Genomic DNA, 15,000 nt, shown 5'->3' on the forward strand with positions numbered 1-15,000 from the left:
GAGCAAGAGCTAACGTGGCCCCTAAGAGTACTGTTATTATACCTATCAAAGATATTATATACATTATAGAAGGGATAACTATAAAAAGAGGAAGAAGCCGAGCTACAAGAAAAATCCCCGCCGCTACCATAGTAGCAGCATGTATAAGAGCCGAAATGGGAGTAGGGCCCTCCATGGCATCAGGTAACCATACATGAAGAGGAAATTGTGCGGATTTAGCAATAGGACCTACAAATAATAGAAATGCACACAAAGTAAGGAATAAGAGATTTACTCTATTATTTAAAATTAAATTATTGAATATTTCGAACAAATCCTGAAATTCAAAACTGCCAGTTATCCAATAAAGACCTAAAATTCCTAATAATAAACCAAAATCTCCTACACGATTAGTTACAAAAGCTTTTTGACAAGCATTCGCTGCAATAGGTCGTGTGAACCAAAAACCTATTAATAAATACGAACACATTCCAACTAATTCCCAAAAAAAATAAATTTGGATCAAATTAGAACTAGTAACTAATCCTAACATTGAAGTATTAAAAAAACCCATATAAGCAAAAAATCTCAGATATCCTTGATCATGCGACATATAATTGTCACTATAAATCAGAACCAAAATCCCAACAGTTGTAATTAATATTGACATAATAGAAGTAAGTGGATCGATAAAGTAACCGAACTCAAAAGAAAATTCATTATTTATGGTCCAAGACCATACATTTTGATGAATGCAACTTAGAAAAATTTGTTGAATAGATAGATAGAATGAAAAGATCATAACTATACTTAACAAAAAAATACTAAGAAAAGTCCAGATGCGGCGAAGGTTTTTTGTTGCTGTCGGAAAAAGTAGAAGTCCAACTCCTAGTAAAATAGGTACTGGAAGTGGAATGAAAGGGATGATCCATGAATATTGATATGTATGTTCCATAAAATAAAAAACCCTTTTTATTTTATTATTAAATTTATTATTTCTTATTCACTGGTTTGTATATATATATTTTTTTTTTTTCAAAGGGGACAATAAAAAAAGTACGCAATTTTAAACCTAAATAGAAATGTTTTCCAATAATCCTTCATAAATCTTTGAAAAGAAATATATATTCAAATAAAAAAAATTAGAAGTGATTAAAAATATTACTATGTTACTGTAAAAAAAATTATTTGTCTTTTTTTTTTTATTACTACTAAATAAATAAATATAAATAAATAAAATTTTATTGTTATTTTATGCAGATACAGAAAAAGTGAATTCTAATTCCGTATTACAATAATTTATATACATATATTAAGAATAGAACAAAGATTTACACGATAAAAAATACTTAATATTAATTATATAAAAAAAACTTTACCTAAAACAAAGTTATTTGAGTTTGATTTTTTAGGATTGTTAAGGAATGGATTTGCATCATGGAATTTAGTGATTGTCTTCCAGTACACTAAGCGAGCTTTTTTTTTTTACATATGATGTGAAGAAATCTTATAATTTTTTTGATAATATAATATATTTTTTGATAATATAATATATCAGTATAGATTACTTAAATGAGTTTTCTCGTACGGATTTCAAACGTTAAAAAAAAGTAAAAAAAAAAACAGTTGGATTTGAAACTTTTGAATGTCTTTTTTGTTTTGAAAATAATATATAATAAAAAAAAAATAACTCGATATGGAGTACGAAAGAATAGAATAATAAATGTCTTTGACATCCAATTAGACCACTGAAAATTTTTTTTTCATTTTTGAATGGCAGTTCCAAAAAAACGTACTTCTATCTCGAAAAAGCGTATTCGTAAAAAAATTTGGAAAAGGAAGGGATATTGGACAGCGTTGAAAGCTTTTTCGTTAGGGAAATCACTTTCTACAGGTAATTCAAAAAGTTTTTTTGTACAGCAAAATAAATAAAAAAACTATAATAATTAGAATTAGCCTAACTAAAAAAAAAACCAATTTTTGAAAATACATATAAAAAAAATAGGAACCAAAAGAAAAAAAAAGGTTCACATTTTTTTTAGAAGGGGGATTCGTATTTTCCCCACCACTATCTTGATACAATAAAAAAAAAAGATCTTTTATTTCCTCTTAATGAGGAAATAAAAGATCTTTAAATTAATTACTTTAAGTGATCAAAAAATCAAGTGATCAAAAAATCTTATGTTTGTACAATATAAAAAGATACATAAAAAATATTTTGAGAATTTTTTGATTTCTCTCGAGCAATTAGGAAAATCTAATTTTATTTAAAATGTCTAAAGGTTTTGAAGAAATTTTTATTTTTCGAAAAAGCATTTTGTTATCATATAAATGAAAAAAAATGATAAAGAGCATTTCGAATTTTGTCTTTGGGTTAAAGTTGAATTTAGTTATATTTTTCATTGTATTCTAGAAAAAATATAAAGGACAAAAGGTGAATTTAAATAATTTTAAATAACTCAGATAAAAAAAATATCTTAATTGAATTAAAACCCGAATACCTATTTCAAAAAGTTTTAATTGATTAAATCCATTAAAACTTTTTGAATCAATTGGCTTCTTTATTTAAATTTGAATCTCGACGATTGAATCAAAACTTGTTAATATTGTTTTGAACAAGTTGCCGCTATGGTGAAATTGGTAGACACGCTGCTCTTAGGAAGCAGTGCTAGAGCATCTCGGTTCGAGTCCGAGTAGCGGCATAAGATCTTCTAAAAGAGATATTATAAGTTTTATAATCAAAATAATACCCGACTTTTTTTATAAAACCGGGTAAAACCTAGTATTAATTTATTAATTTATTAATTTTTAACAAATTTTTTATGATTTTTTCAATTTTAGAGCATATATTAACTCATATATCTTTTTCGGTCGTTTCAGTTGTACTGACAATTTATTTTTTAACTTTTTTAGTTAATTTAGATGAAATCATAGGATTTTTTGATTCATCAGATAAAGGAATCATAATTACGTTTTTTGGTATAACAGGATTATTATTCACTCGTTGGATTTATTCCGGACATTTTCCATTAAGTAATTTATATGAATCATTAATTTTTCTTGCGTGGGCTTTTTCACTTATTCATATGGTTTCCTATTTTAATAAAAAACAACAAAATCACTTAAACGCAATAACTGCGCCAAGTGCTTTTTTTATTCAGGGTTTTGCTACTTCAGGTCTTTTAAACAAAATGCCTCAGTCTGCAATATTAGTACCAGCTCTCCAGTCCCAGTGGTTAATGATGCACGTAAGTATGATGATATTAGGCTATGGCGCTCTGTTATGCGGATCATTATTATCAATAGCTCTTCTAGTGATTACATTTCGCAAAGTCGGACCTACTTTTTCTTTTTGGAAAAAGAATATAAAAAAAAAATTTTTATTAAATGAATTTTTTTCTTTTGATGTACTTTACTACATAAATGAAAGAAATTCTATTTTACTACAACAAAACATTAATTTTAGTTTTTCTAGAAATTATTATAGGTATCAACTGATTCAACAATTAGATTTTTGGAGTTTTCGTATTATTAGTCTTGGATTTATCTTTTTAACCGTCGGCATTCTTTCAGGAGCTGTCTGGGCTAATGAGACATGGGGTTCATATTGGAACTGGGACCCAAAAGAAACTTGGGCATTTATTACTTGGACTGTATTCGCAATTTATTTACATATTAAAACGAATAGGAATGGTAGGGGTATAAATTCTGCCCTTGTGGCTTCGATAGGTTTTCTTTTAATTTGGATATGCTATTTTGGCGTCAATCTTTTAGGAATAGGTTTACATAGTTATGGTTCCTTTACATCGAATTAAAGTACCAAACAAAAAGGAATCCAAATCTAAATAAAAAAATAGCATTTATATCTAACTCTAACTTCGTATAAGTTAAGAAATCTAATTTAGTTTTAGTAGTAAATTATCAAGAACCTTTTGAATCAAGTAGTACAATGATTCAAAAGGTTCTCACAATACAAAGACCAAAGACTTCTGATTACAATTCACTTTAATGCTTTTTTTAATTTCCTGAAAACTATCCATAAAAATAATTAGATAAAATGGATTCGACCTTGTCACTTGCTAATGAGAGCACAAAATCAGGATAAATCCCAATACCAATTATGGGCAGAAGAATAGAGATTGAAAGAAATAACTCTCGGGGTCCAGAATCAAAAAAAGAAAAGTTTTTGACATTAATTAACTTGTATCCATAGAACATTTGGCGTGACATAGATAATAAATATATAGGAGTTAATATAATCCCAATTGCCATTACAAAAATAATTAAAATTTTGGAAATTAAGAAATATTTTTGGCTGGTAATTATTCCAAAAAAAACAATTAATTCTGCAATAAAACCACTCATGCCCGGCAATGCAAGGGAAGCCATCGATAAGATAGTGAACATTGTAAATATTTTTGGAATGGAGATAGCCATTCCACCCATTTGATCAAGATAAACAAGCCTAATTCTATCATAACTCGTTCCTGCCAAGAAAAAAAGTGCAGCGCCAATAAACCCATGAGAAATTATTTGTAAAATAGCTCCATTAAGTCCAGGATCCGTGATAGAACTAATACCTATAATTATAAAACCCATATGAGATACAGAAGAATAGGCTATTCTCTTTTTTAAATTACGTTGACCAAGAGATGTTGAAGCTGCATAAATTATTTGGATTGTACCGACTACCATCAACCAAGGAGAAAACATAGAATGAGCATGGGGTAATAATTCCATATTGATTCGAACCAACCCATATGCTCCCATTTTTAATAAGATTCCAGCGAGAAGCATACAGGTACTGTAATGTGCCTCGCCGTGGGTGTCAGGTAACCAAGTATGTAAAGGGATAATCGGTGATTTGACGGCAAAAGCAATAAGAAATCCAATATAAAATAGTATTTCGAGTGTAACAGGATAGGATTGATTAGCTAAAAGTTCTAAATTTAATGTTGGTTCGTTCGAACCATATAAACTTATACCTAAAACTCCTATTAATAAAAAAATAGAACTTCCTGCCGTGTACAAAATAAATTTTGTAGCTGAATAGAGACGTTTCTTTCCACCCCACATGGATAAAAGTAGATAAACGGGAATTAATTCTAATTCCCACATGATGAAAAAAAGTAGAAGATCCCGAGAAGAAAATGATCCTATTTGACCGCTGTACATTGCTAACATCAGGAAATGAAATAATCGGGAATCCCGAGTAACTGGAAAAGCCGCTAAAGTGGCTAAAGTAGTAATAAATCCCGTCAGTAAAATCGTTCCTATAGAAAGTCCATCTATTCCCATTCTCCAGTAAAAATCAAAAAAATTGATCCATTTATAATCTTCGGACAGTTGAATTAATGGATCGTCCATTTTAAAATTATAACAAAAAGCATAGGTCGTTAGAAGAAGTTCTAAGATACAAATGCATATAGTATACCATTTATTGACTTTATTTCCCCTATGCGGGAGAAATAACATTAATGAACCAGCAGATATTGGAAAAACAACAATTATTGTTAACCAAGGAAAATCATTCGTGGTAAAGACAAGATACACCAGGTCCAAAGAACGCGTACTCAAAAAAAATATATAAATAAAAAATATAATTTAACTTTTTTGAGTACGAGTACTTGTCAATAAAAAAAAAAATGTATTCCAAATTTATTCAAATGAGGTTTTCGGTAACGTATCAATAAGCTAGACCCATACTTCGAGTTGTTTCATGCCATAAATAAACTCGAACGCTCAAAAAATCCGTTGGACAGGCGGATTCACATCTCTTACAACCAACACAGTCCTCGGTTCTTGGAGCGGAAGCTATTTGCTTAGCTTTACATCCATCCCAAGGTATCATTTCTAATACGTCTGTAGGGCATGCTCGGACACATTGAGTACATCCTATACAGGTATCATAAATTTTTACTGAATGTGACATAGGATCGATAGTTTTTTGAATGTCATAAATTTTCAATCTAGTAAACTTCTAACTGAATGATATATTAAAATACTAGATGAAGCAATGATTTCCTTTAATAGAATTTTTGTAATGAATTCTGGCTCAATTGATAAAAAATGGGGCTAAAATACTTTGATTTCTTAAATTTTTACAAATATAATCTAGTAGGTCATAACCTATAATATATGAAAATTTCAATCTCTAATTTTTTTTATGTTACTTATTTAATAAGGTCGATTGGTTTATGCGAGTTGATTTTCTGTTACGATAAATTGACGAGACTATAGCTAATCCAATAGCTGCTTCAGCGGCTGCAATTGCTATAACAAAAATGCAGAAAATATCCCCTTTTAGTTGGGAATTATCAAAAAAATCAGAAAATGTTACGAAATTCATATTAACTGCATTGAGTATAAGTTCAAGACACATAAGAGCCCTAACCATATTTCGACTCGTGATCAATCCATAAAGACCAATCAAAAATAAATAGGCACTCAAAACAAGTACATGTTCGAGTATCATTCAGCAACTCCTTATCAATTTTGATTCATTTCAATATGAAAAATAATTCACCGGATTCCATCAACTAGAATATAACAAAAAAGTACGAATAAAAACAATATTAGGTAAAAATTTTTTTTAATATATATCAAATATAAAAATTGATTCTTAAAATATGAAATAGTATTCAATCAAATTTAATTTAATGAACGGAAAAAATCATAACATACACAAAGTTTTCTTTGGTCTTTACTAATTATTTTTTATTGACGAGCCACAGAAATTGCACCTATCAAAGCAACTAAAAGAATTATTGAAATGAGTTCAAATGGCAGAAAAAAATCTGTTGATAAATGAATTCCTATTTGTTGACTATTACTTATTAAATCTTGCTCTAGAATCTGGTTTAATTTTGTAGTCCAAATAACCCCGTACCATGACGTATCGAGAATAGTAGACATTAATAAAAAAAGAATAGTTGTACAAACCAACGAAGTAATCCCATTCCCAACGGTCCACAGATTGAAATCGGTGGAATATTCTGAATCATTCATGAACATCACAGCAAATATGATTAAAACATTTATGGCCCCCACATAAATAAGGAGTTGTGCAGCAGCTACAAAATGGGAATTTGATAGAATATACAATAAAGATATACAAACAAGAACAAATCCTAAGGAAAAGGCTGAAAATATTGGGTTGGGAAGTAATACCACTCCCAGACCTCCTACTAGAAGACCGGATCCCAGAAAAACTAAAAGAAAATCATGTATTGGTCCAGGCAAATCCATTATATTATTAAAATAAGAAAAAAATCGAAATCCTTTTCATGACCTTATTAATTTAACCAGGAAATTTTTTTTAATATGTTTTTAATAGAGTGAAATTAGAATCTAATGGATATGAATTGATGTAGATACAATTATTAGACAGTTTCTCTTTTTTATTCTAAAATGTATTTTCAAACTATCTATTTCAAGAAAGTAATTACGAATATATTATATTAAAAGAATGCGCCTTAATACTTAATATTAGTATATAAATATAATACAAGTTTTTAATTATATTCTTTATATAATTCAACAATTTTGAATTCATTTTTTAATCAAATTAAAGGGTTTACCCCATTTTTTGTTTGAGGTGAATTCAAAATTGTTCGAATAGTGTAATCGTCAATTACTGACATTGGTAAACGACCCAAAGCTATTTGATTATAATTCAATTCGTGACGATCATAAGTGGAAAATTCATATTCTTCAGTCATTGACAAACAATTTGTTGGACAATACTCAACACAATTACCACAAAATATACAAATTCCAAAATCAATACTGTAATTAAGCAATCGTTTTTTTCGAATATTAGTTTCCAATTTCCAATCAACAACAGGCAAATCTATAGGACATACTCGAACACATACTTCACAAGCAATGCATTTATCAAATTCAAAATGGATTCGACCGCGGAAACGTTCTGATGTTATTAATTTTTCATAGGGATATTGAATAGTTACAGGTAAACGATTTGTGTGGGATAAGGTAATCATGAAACCTTGACCAATATACCTTGCAGCTCGTAGGGTTTGTTGACCATAATTCATGAACCCGGTTATCATAGGAAGCATATTGTAATTATCTCTGAATAATTTTATCTTTGTTTCTTTCTCTTGTTTAAAAAAATAATGAATATATTGGATTCGTTTTCAATTTAGAGCGAAAAGAGTTGGAAAGAAGTTGTTAATAATAGATTACCAAGGGAAATAGGTAAAAGAAATTTCCATCCAAGATTTAATAGTTGATCCATTCTTAGCCTAGGTAAAGTCCATCTTGTTGCGATAGAAATGAACAAGAACAAATAAGTTTTAGCTAATGTAATAAAGATACCAATTGTTGTTCCAAAAATTTGATCCCTTTGAAATAGTTCCAGAATAGATATATACGGAATAGAAATATTCCAACCGCCTAAGTATAGAACTGTTACAAATAATGAGGAAATTAATAGATTTAGATAAGAAGCAACGTAAAATAAACCAAATTTGATACCTGAATATTCAGTTTGATAACCTGCTATTAATTCTTCTTCCGCTTCTGGTAAATCAAACGGTAACCTCTCGCATTCTGCTAGGGAAGAAATTAGAAAAATGATAAAACCTATAGGTTGACGCCACAAATTCCATCCCCAAAAACCATATTTTGATTGTGCCTCAACTATATCAACTGTACTTAAACTGTTAGATAATCCTAGTCGGCGATAACATTACTATTTTCACCGCTATTACAGAACCGTACATGAGGTCTTCGCCTCATACGGCTCCTCGGGGGCCGTAAATAAATCTAAGGACCAGATTATAGTCTCATTTAGATGGATATGATGTGTTCTAAAACGGATTAAATATATCTGGGGTCCCGAATTATACCAATGGAATTCTGTCTGCTCAAATTCTAAGAATCAAAAAAGCGCTTCGGAATTCATCTCATCCTTTACAAATTTGAATTTCTATTTATTGAGTAATAACTTAACTCTTTAATAAAATACTCCTTGTAAAAATAAAAAAAGGTATTTCAGCCCATCGTGGTTTTCGATTACGAAAAATAATTATACCTCCTAGTAGTTTATTATTCATAACAGAAATTCGATTTTATTTTCGAAATATATGAAAAAAATATCCTTGTTTCGTTCCTATTCTTCTTTCTTTTTTAGAAAAAAGTTGGTGGACTTATAAAAAATAAAGGATTATTTCGTTTCTGATAGTCATTACATTTGTCGGTGGATAGGAGCCTACTCTGAATCGGAATCTTGGGGAGTACTGTCTGATCATTTCTACTAATTTCAAGCCCCAATTAACCTTCTTTTTTTTATCTTATGTTATGCATAAATATCCTTTTCAATTTGGTTAATCTCTATTACAAATTCTTTGTGTATTTTGGTGTTTCTAACCATCCACTAACTTTTACCTAATTGCCGCTCACTTTGTAATATATGTATGTTAATCTATATAACTGATAGTGAAAACGTCGTCCGGTTAATATATTTAACCCGCTTCAAGCCAGGATGACTAATCAACCAACCTTGGGGTAAAGTGATTCTTACACTTATGTTTATTTTCGTTTAACCTTTGTACATAGGAAATGAGACTCAATTTTTCTTTTTACGGCAAATTTCTGAGCAGTTTTTTTTCACTCATATATAACTATCAAATTCCTTTTATTAATTCGAAAGATAAATATATCTATTCCGTTGTTTAACTTATTCGTCTAGAAGAAACGGAATAGTAAAAATAAAGAAACGGAATAGTAAAAATAAACGTTTATGTTTCAACGAATCGCACGTAGAGATATTGATAAAACACATAGAGTTAATGGTATTTCATAACTAATCGATTGGGCAGCAGCTCGCAGACCACCTAAAAAAGAATATTTATTATTTGATCCATATCCTGACATAAGAAGTCCAATAGGAGCAATACTTGAGATGGCAATCCATAAAAAAATACCGATATTGAGATCCGCTAAAACAAGGTGATTACTAAAGGGAATTACTGAGTAACTTAGTAAAATTGAGATAACTGCTATAGATGGTCCAATACTAAATAAAGGAGTATTTCCTCTAGATGGACGAAGATTTTCTTTGAAAAGTAGTTTTGTCCCATCGGCTAGAGCTTGAAGAATTCCCAACGGGCCTGCGTATTCAGGTCCAATACGTTGTTGTATCCCTGCAGATATTTCTCTTTCTAACCACACAATTACTAGTACACCTGTTATGATTCCCAATATAAGAGAAAATATAGGGACAAATATCCATATGAGTCCATAGACCTCTTTTAAAGATTCCAATTTAACAAAAGAATTTATAGTTTGGACTGTTGTTGCATAAATTATCATTTTAACGATCAACTTCTCCCATAATTATATCTATGCTACCGAGTATCGTCATAATATCAGCCAATTTCATTCTTTTAACTAGTTCAGGAAGAATTTGCAAATTAATAAAACCCGGTGGTCGGATTTTCCATCTCCAAGGAAAACCGCTTTGATCTCCTATGAGAAAAATTCCCAACTCCCCTTTTGGAGCTTCAACTCTTACATAAAGTTCTTGTTTCGATAATTCAAAAGTAGGAGAAGGTTTTTTACTAATGAATCGATATTCAAAATCATTCCATTCTGGATTCCTTTTTCTATCAAAGCCCCTGCTTTCTAAATTTTCATAGGGACCCCCTGGAAGTCCTTCCAGAGCCTGTTGAATAATTTTTATGGATTCTGTCATTTCGCTAAGTCGTACTAAATAACGAGCTAATGAATCTCCTTGTTTTTGCCACTGAATTTCCCATTCAAATTCATCGTAAGACTCATAACGATCAACTTTACGAAGATCCCATGGTATTCCGGATGCGCGTAGCATTGGTCCGGATAAACCCCAATTTATTGCTTCTTCCCCACCAACAATCCCAACCCCTTCAACCCGTTCTAAAAAAATAGGATTTCGTGTAATGAGTTTTTGATATTCAACAACCTCTGTTAAAAAATAATCACAAAAATCCAAGCATTTATCTATCCAACCATAAGGTAAATCGGCCGCTATTCCTCCAATACGAAAAAAATTATGCATCATTCTCATACCGGTGGCAGCTTCGAATAGATCATATACAAATTCTCGTTCTCTGAAAATATAGAAAAAGGGAGTCTGTGCACCAATATCTGCCATAAAAGGGCCGAGCCATAACAGATGAGAAGCTATACGACTCAATTCCAGCATAATTACTCTGATATAGCTGGCCCTTTTAGGAACTTGAATATTTCCCAATTGTTCTGGTCCATTTACTGTTATTGCTTCTGTAAACATAGTAGCTAAATAATCCCATCGCGTTACATAAGGTAAATATTGTATAATTGCTCGGTTTTCTGCAATTTTTTCCATTCCTCTGTGTAAATAACCTAATATGGGTTCACAGTCAACAACATCCTCACCATCTAGAGTAACAATTAAGCGAAGAACACCATGCATGGATGGGTGGTGAGGTCCCATATTGACTATCATAAGATCTTTTCCTGTAACTGGTCTCTTCATAAGTTTTTCCTTGATTCGTTCTGGCATGAATTAGATTGCTGAATAAAGAAGTTTTTCAAAAAATTGAAGATCTAAAAAATTCACTAATTCACAATTTTGGAATTTAACGAGTTTTTAATTCCCGAATATTCAACTGATTAATTAATTCTTTATAACGTACTCTATTTTTTTTTGACAAATAAGCCAGCAGTCGTTGACGTTTTCCCAGAATTTTTCGTAGACCCCTCTGAGATAAATAATCTTTTCTGTGCAATTCCAAATGTGCAGTAAGTCTTCGTATCTTATTAGTGAAACTAAATACTTGAAATTCAACGGATCCCCTGCTTTCTTCTTTTTGTTCTTCAAATGAAATGAATGTATTTTTTATCATAAAAAGAAATCCTTCCCCTTTTAATATGAATTGAAAGATATGAATTTTACTGATCAGTAATAATAATGGTAGTTTTTTTGTACAAGGATCTGAATTTAATTATCAACTTCTTAATTCTTCATTTTATCTTATAATTATAAAAAAATATAAATTTAGATCTCAAAAAGGAGGATTCTATTAATTTTTTTATGGATCCGCTCTAATTGGTATCTATGTGATTAATTAAATTAATCTCATGTATAAAGATGGAATTTAAAAAAATCCCTCCTAATTTGTGCATATAGTTGTTTTTAGATACCGTAACTTATTATATATAGTAAAAAGTCTCTATCATTAATGAATCGGAAATCGCGTATACATGCGTATTCTTATCATACTGAAACGATTTCCGTTAGTAGTATTAAACCAATAGCGATTCATACAAGCTAAATCTTCTAATCTAAAATTGGGCCAAAGAAAGGATTTTAAATTAATTAGGTTTTTTTTATCCTTATCAAGATCTTTCTTGTTATGCAAAACTGTGGTCAAGTTTTGAATATTCTTATTAAATCTTGAATTTCTATCCCTCGCAGTTTTTTTTTTTAAGTTGAAACAAATTAGAATTCGAAATTCTCTACGTCGTTTAGGGGATAGAATTTTTTCAGGGACAAAGAAATCATAATTAGTGTTTTTTCTATTTACAGTTTTGTTTTGATATTTTGTAATGGATTTTTCAATTTTTTTTTTATCAATATAGCTTTTTTTTTTGTATCTTTTACTTATTTTTTGTTTTTTTTTATGAACCAATGAAATACCTATGGTTCTGTATATAATAAGTTGTCCGTCGTTTTGTACAGACAAACGGACAGGTTCAATAATCAATATTCCTTTTTTCATTAATTTTGCAAAAGTGAAATTTTTCTCCATCATTAGAATGTCTAGGCGCATCTCTCCTCTTTCAATAGACGATATCGCTATTTCGTTTGGATTGTTTAGTCTAACCAAGAGACAGTATACTTTTACATTATTGAGAATTTTTTGATTAAAAAAACCATTCCATCGCAATTGAAAACGCGAATATCTTGTGAGAAATAAATCAAGTTCCGCTTCTGTATTGCTTTTATATTGTTTTTTATTTTTACGTTTTTTTATCGTTGATTCTGCAAAATTTTCTTCAATATTTTTTTCTTGGTTTAATAGAGCTGATTCGGGATTTCTTTTTTTTTCTTTATCTGATTCAAGCTCTAATTCACCGGCCGATTCTTTTTCTTCCTTATTCAGATTATAAACTCGCGGGGATTTTTTTTTATTTGATGGTATAAAACCTTTTTTCTTTCGAGTGATCTTTTTATTACGAGTGATCTTTTTATTAACATTTAAGTTTTCATTAAAATTTAAAAGAAGTAATTTGATTGGTATGACCCACGGTTTCATTTTATATGTACTAGAAAATAAGAAAAATTCCGGAAAGAAAAAAATTTCAAAATTTGTTATACGACGATTTAATATTTCTTCATTCATTCCCATCCAATCAAAAAAGTTTCTTTTTTGATTAGAAAGATCCGTCTTATTTTTTTTATCAATTTTTGGATAATTCTGAACTTTAGTATTAATATATTTTTTTTTACTCTTAGTATCAACCCAGGGCGCAATATTTACTTTTTTTGTAAACCCGAAGTTAAGAATTCTCCAATCCAAATATTTTCTATACCGAATTTTCCCCATACCCCGAATATTATATTTTTCTAAACAAGAAGAGACTAAACAATTATCTAAGGCAATCCCTATAGACATGTCAAAATTTTTTTCTGTAGAATGAATAGATTTATAGCAAAAAAGATTATATATATAATCTTTTTTTAAATTATGTTTTGGATTTAATAATGAGTCGGCCTCAAAAAACTTTTGTTTTTTGTAATTATCAAATTTCTTTTTTTCATATGAATCCTCTTTGGTTAAACTTGGGTTTAGAACTAGAGAATCTTTTTTTTTTTTCTTTTTCCAATTTTGGGTTACTAATCTAGCCCATGCAATCTGGGGTAAATTGTATTGATAATGACTTCGTAACCAGTTTTTCCATTGATTTACTTCGGAATTAAAAATGGTTTTATTTTTCAATTCATAATGAAAGATTCCTTGTTCTTGAAAAAAAATCTTTATTTTATTCTTAACAAAAAAGGATGTTATGCATATGTTATATTCAAGAACAGCCTTTAATTTAGAAAAGTTACTAACTTTTATTTGTGATAATTTGTAAAATACATATGCTTGTGATAAAGAGCATAAGTCATAACTCATCTTTTGTTTATTGGATATTAAATTTTTTATAGTCGAAATAAAATAAATAGTATTTTTTTTGTTTTCTCCATTTTCTTTATTCTTGTAAATATATTTATCAAGAATTGTTTTTGTTGATTCAAAAAAAAGTTGTGTAGTAATTCTTGGAATATTAATGATACCTAGAAAAATAGCTATAGATAGTTGTTCGATGCAAAATTTAAAAAAAAAAATGGATTTACGAATTAATCGGGTATTTTTTCTTTTGAATGTCTGCCAAATTTTTTTTGATGACTCAATTATTTTAGAATCATAACGCAGTTTGGTACAACTATTAGTTAAGTTTTGTTTTTCTTTGGAAATTTCTTCTATTTGATTTCTGATTGTCTTTATTCTATCAATCAAATTTTTTATTTTGTTTTCGCTAAGTGAAGCATTTGCCCACCCCGTGGATTTATTTTGAACAGATAGTTCATGAATCATCTGATTACTTATTATTGAATCTTTTTTAGTTTCATTTAATTCATATATTTCTCTCGGGCCAAATAATGAAATTAGATTTCGTTTTGAAAGGTCTTTTATCTTTTCTTTTATAAAAATAAAATTTTTGAGAATCCAATTTTTAATTTCTTTTGCGACTTTTAGGAAAATTGTTGCTCTTTCTTTGAAAATCCTTAAAACAACCAAAGACTTTGTTTTGAATTTTTTGATTCTTTTTTTTAATTCTTTAGAAATAGGTTCAAAAAAAGAAGTCTTTCTTTGGGCAGAACCAAACGGTAGTTCGGTTTCCATTCCCCAAACTGTTAAGAAACAAAAATCATTTTTTTCTCCTTTGTCTTTTGTTTTTTTTAGACGAGCCTTCTGAGATGCTTTA

The 15,000-nt window shown here is 29.5% G+C and overlaps 12 protein-coding genes and 1 non-coding gene across 13 annotated transcripts in view. All coding sequences in view use genetic code 11, as the record gives it.

The window, feature by feature from the left end:
- ndhF (NADH dehydrogenase subunit 5) overlaps positions 1 to 934 on the reverse strand; it is a 2,241-nt gene extending 1,307 nt beyond the window's left edge. The window contains exon 1 of the mRNA in view: positions 1 to 934. This exon is cut by the window's left edge and continues 1,307 nt beyond it. Coding sequence (YP_009231122.1) covers positions 1 to 934 — 934 coding nt within the window.
- An 818-nt stretch (positions 935 to 1,752) lies between these two features.
- Positions 1,753 to 1,911, forward strand: rpl32 (ribosomal protein L32). The gene has a single exon. It carries the CDS (start codon positions 1,753 to 1,755, stop codon positions 1,909 to 1,911), a length of 159 nt encoding a protein of 52 aa, YP_009231123.1.
- Positions 1,912 to 2,595: 684 nt separating this feature from the next.
- trnL lies at positions 2,596 to 2,681 on the forward strand. Its single transcript has one exon. It is a non-coding gene; the product is annotated as a tRNA-Leu (tRNA).
- Positions 2,682 to 2,801: 120 nt separating this feature from the next.
- On the forward strand, positions 2,802 to 3,794 carry ccsA (cytochrome c biogenesis protein). Its single transcript has one exon. The coding sequence runs from the start codon at positions 2,802 to 2,804 to the stop codon at positions 3,792 to 3,794; it is 993 nt and encodes a 330-aa protein (YP_009231124.1).
- A 217-nt stretch (positions 3,795 to 4,011) lies between these two features.
- On the reverse strand, positions 4,012 to 5,532 carry ndhD (NADH dehydrogenase subunit 4). Its single transcript has one exon. The coding sequence runs from the start codon at positions 5,530 to 5,532 to the stop codon at positions 4,012 to 4,014; it is 1,521 nt and encodes a 506-aa protein (YP_009231125.1).
- A 133-nt stretch (positions 5,533 to 5,665) lies between these two features.
- On the reverse strand, positions 5,666 to 5,911 carry psaC (photosystem I subunit VII). Its single transcript has one exon. It carries the CDS (start codon positions 5,909 to 5,911, stop codon positions 5,666 to 5,668), a length of 246 nt encoding a protein of 81 aa, YP_009231126.1.
- A 237-nt stretch (positions 5,912 to 6,148) lies between these two features.
- ndhE (NADH dehydrogenase subunit 4L) lies at positions 6,149 to 6,454 on the reverse strand. Its single transcript has one exon. It carries the CDS (start codon positions 6,452 to 6,454, stop codon positions 6,149 to 6,151), a length of 306 nt encoding a protein of 101 aa, YP_009231127.1.
- A 242-nt stretch (positions 6,455 to 6,696) lies between these two features.
- On the reverse strand, positions 6,697 to 7,227 carry ndhG (NADH dehydrogenase subunit 6). The gene has a single exon. The coding sequence runs from the start codon at positions 7,225 to 7,227 to the stop codon at positions 6,697 to 6,699; it is 531 nt and encodes a 176-aa protein (YP_009231128.1).
- A 314-nt stretch (positions 7,228 to 7,541) lies between these two features.
- Positions 7,542 to 8,060, reverse strand: ndhI (NADH dehydrogenase subunit I). Its single transcript has one exon. It carries the CDS (start codon positions 8,058 to 8,060, stop codon positions 7,542 to 7,544), a length of 519 nt encoding a protein of 172 aa, YP_009231129.1.
- An 83-nt stretch (positions 8,061 to 8,143) lies between these two features.
- Positions 8,144 to 8,673, reverse strand: ndhA (NADH dehydrogenase subunit 1; one of the parts in which the record gives this gene). Coding sequence (YP_009231130.1) covers positions 8,144 to 8,673 — 530 coding nt within the window.
- ndhA (NADH dehydrogenase subunit 1) lies at positions 9,765 to 10,317 on the reverse strand (one of the parts in which the record gives this gene). Coding sequence (YP_009231130.1) covers positions 9,765 to 10,317 — 553 coding nt within the window.
- A 1-nt stretch (position 10,318) lies between these two features.
- ndhH (NADH dehydrogenase subunit 7) lies at positions 10,319 to 11,500 on the reverse strand. The gene has a single exon. The coding sequence runs from the start codon at positions 11,498 to 11,500 to the stop codon at positions 10,319 to 10,321; it is 1,182 nt and encodes a 393-aa protein (YP_009231131.1).
- Positions 11,501 to 11,603: 103 nt separating this feature from the next.
- Positions 11,604 to 11,870, reverse strand: rps15 (ribosomal protein S15). The gene has a single exon. The coding sequence runs from the start codon at positions 11,868 to 11,870 to the stop codon at positions 11,604 to 11,606; it is 267 nt and encodes an 88-aa protein (YP_009231132.1).
- Positions 11,871 to 12,203: 333 nt separating this feature from the next.
- The window catches only part of ycf1, a 5,394-nt gene continuing 2,597 nt past the window's right edge, over positions 12,204 to 15,000 (reverse strand). Inside the window, exon 1 of the mRNA in view lies at positions 12,204 to 15,000. This exon is cut by the window's right edge and continues 2,597 nt beyond it. Coding sequence (YP_009231133.1) covers positions 12,204 to 15,000 — 2,797 coding nt within the window.

The sequence above is a fragment of the Camelina sativa genome, assembly GCF_030686135.1.
Source record: "Camelina sativa chloroplast genome, complete sequence, specimen voucher B-2007-0434-12".
NCBI lineage: Eukaryota > Viridiplantae > Streptophyta > Magnoliopsida > Brassicales > Brassicaceae > Camelina > Camelina sativa.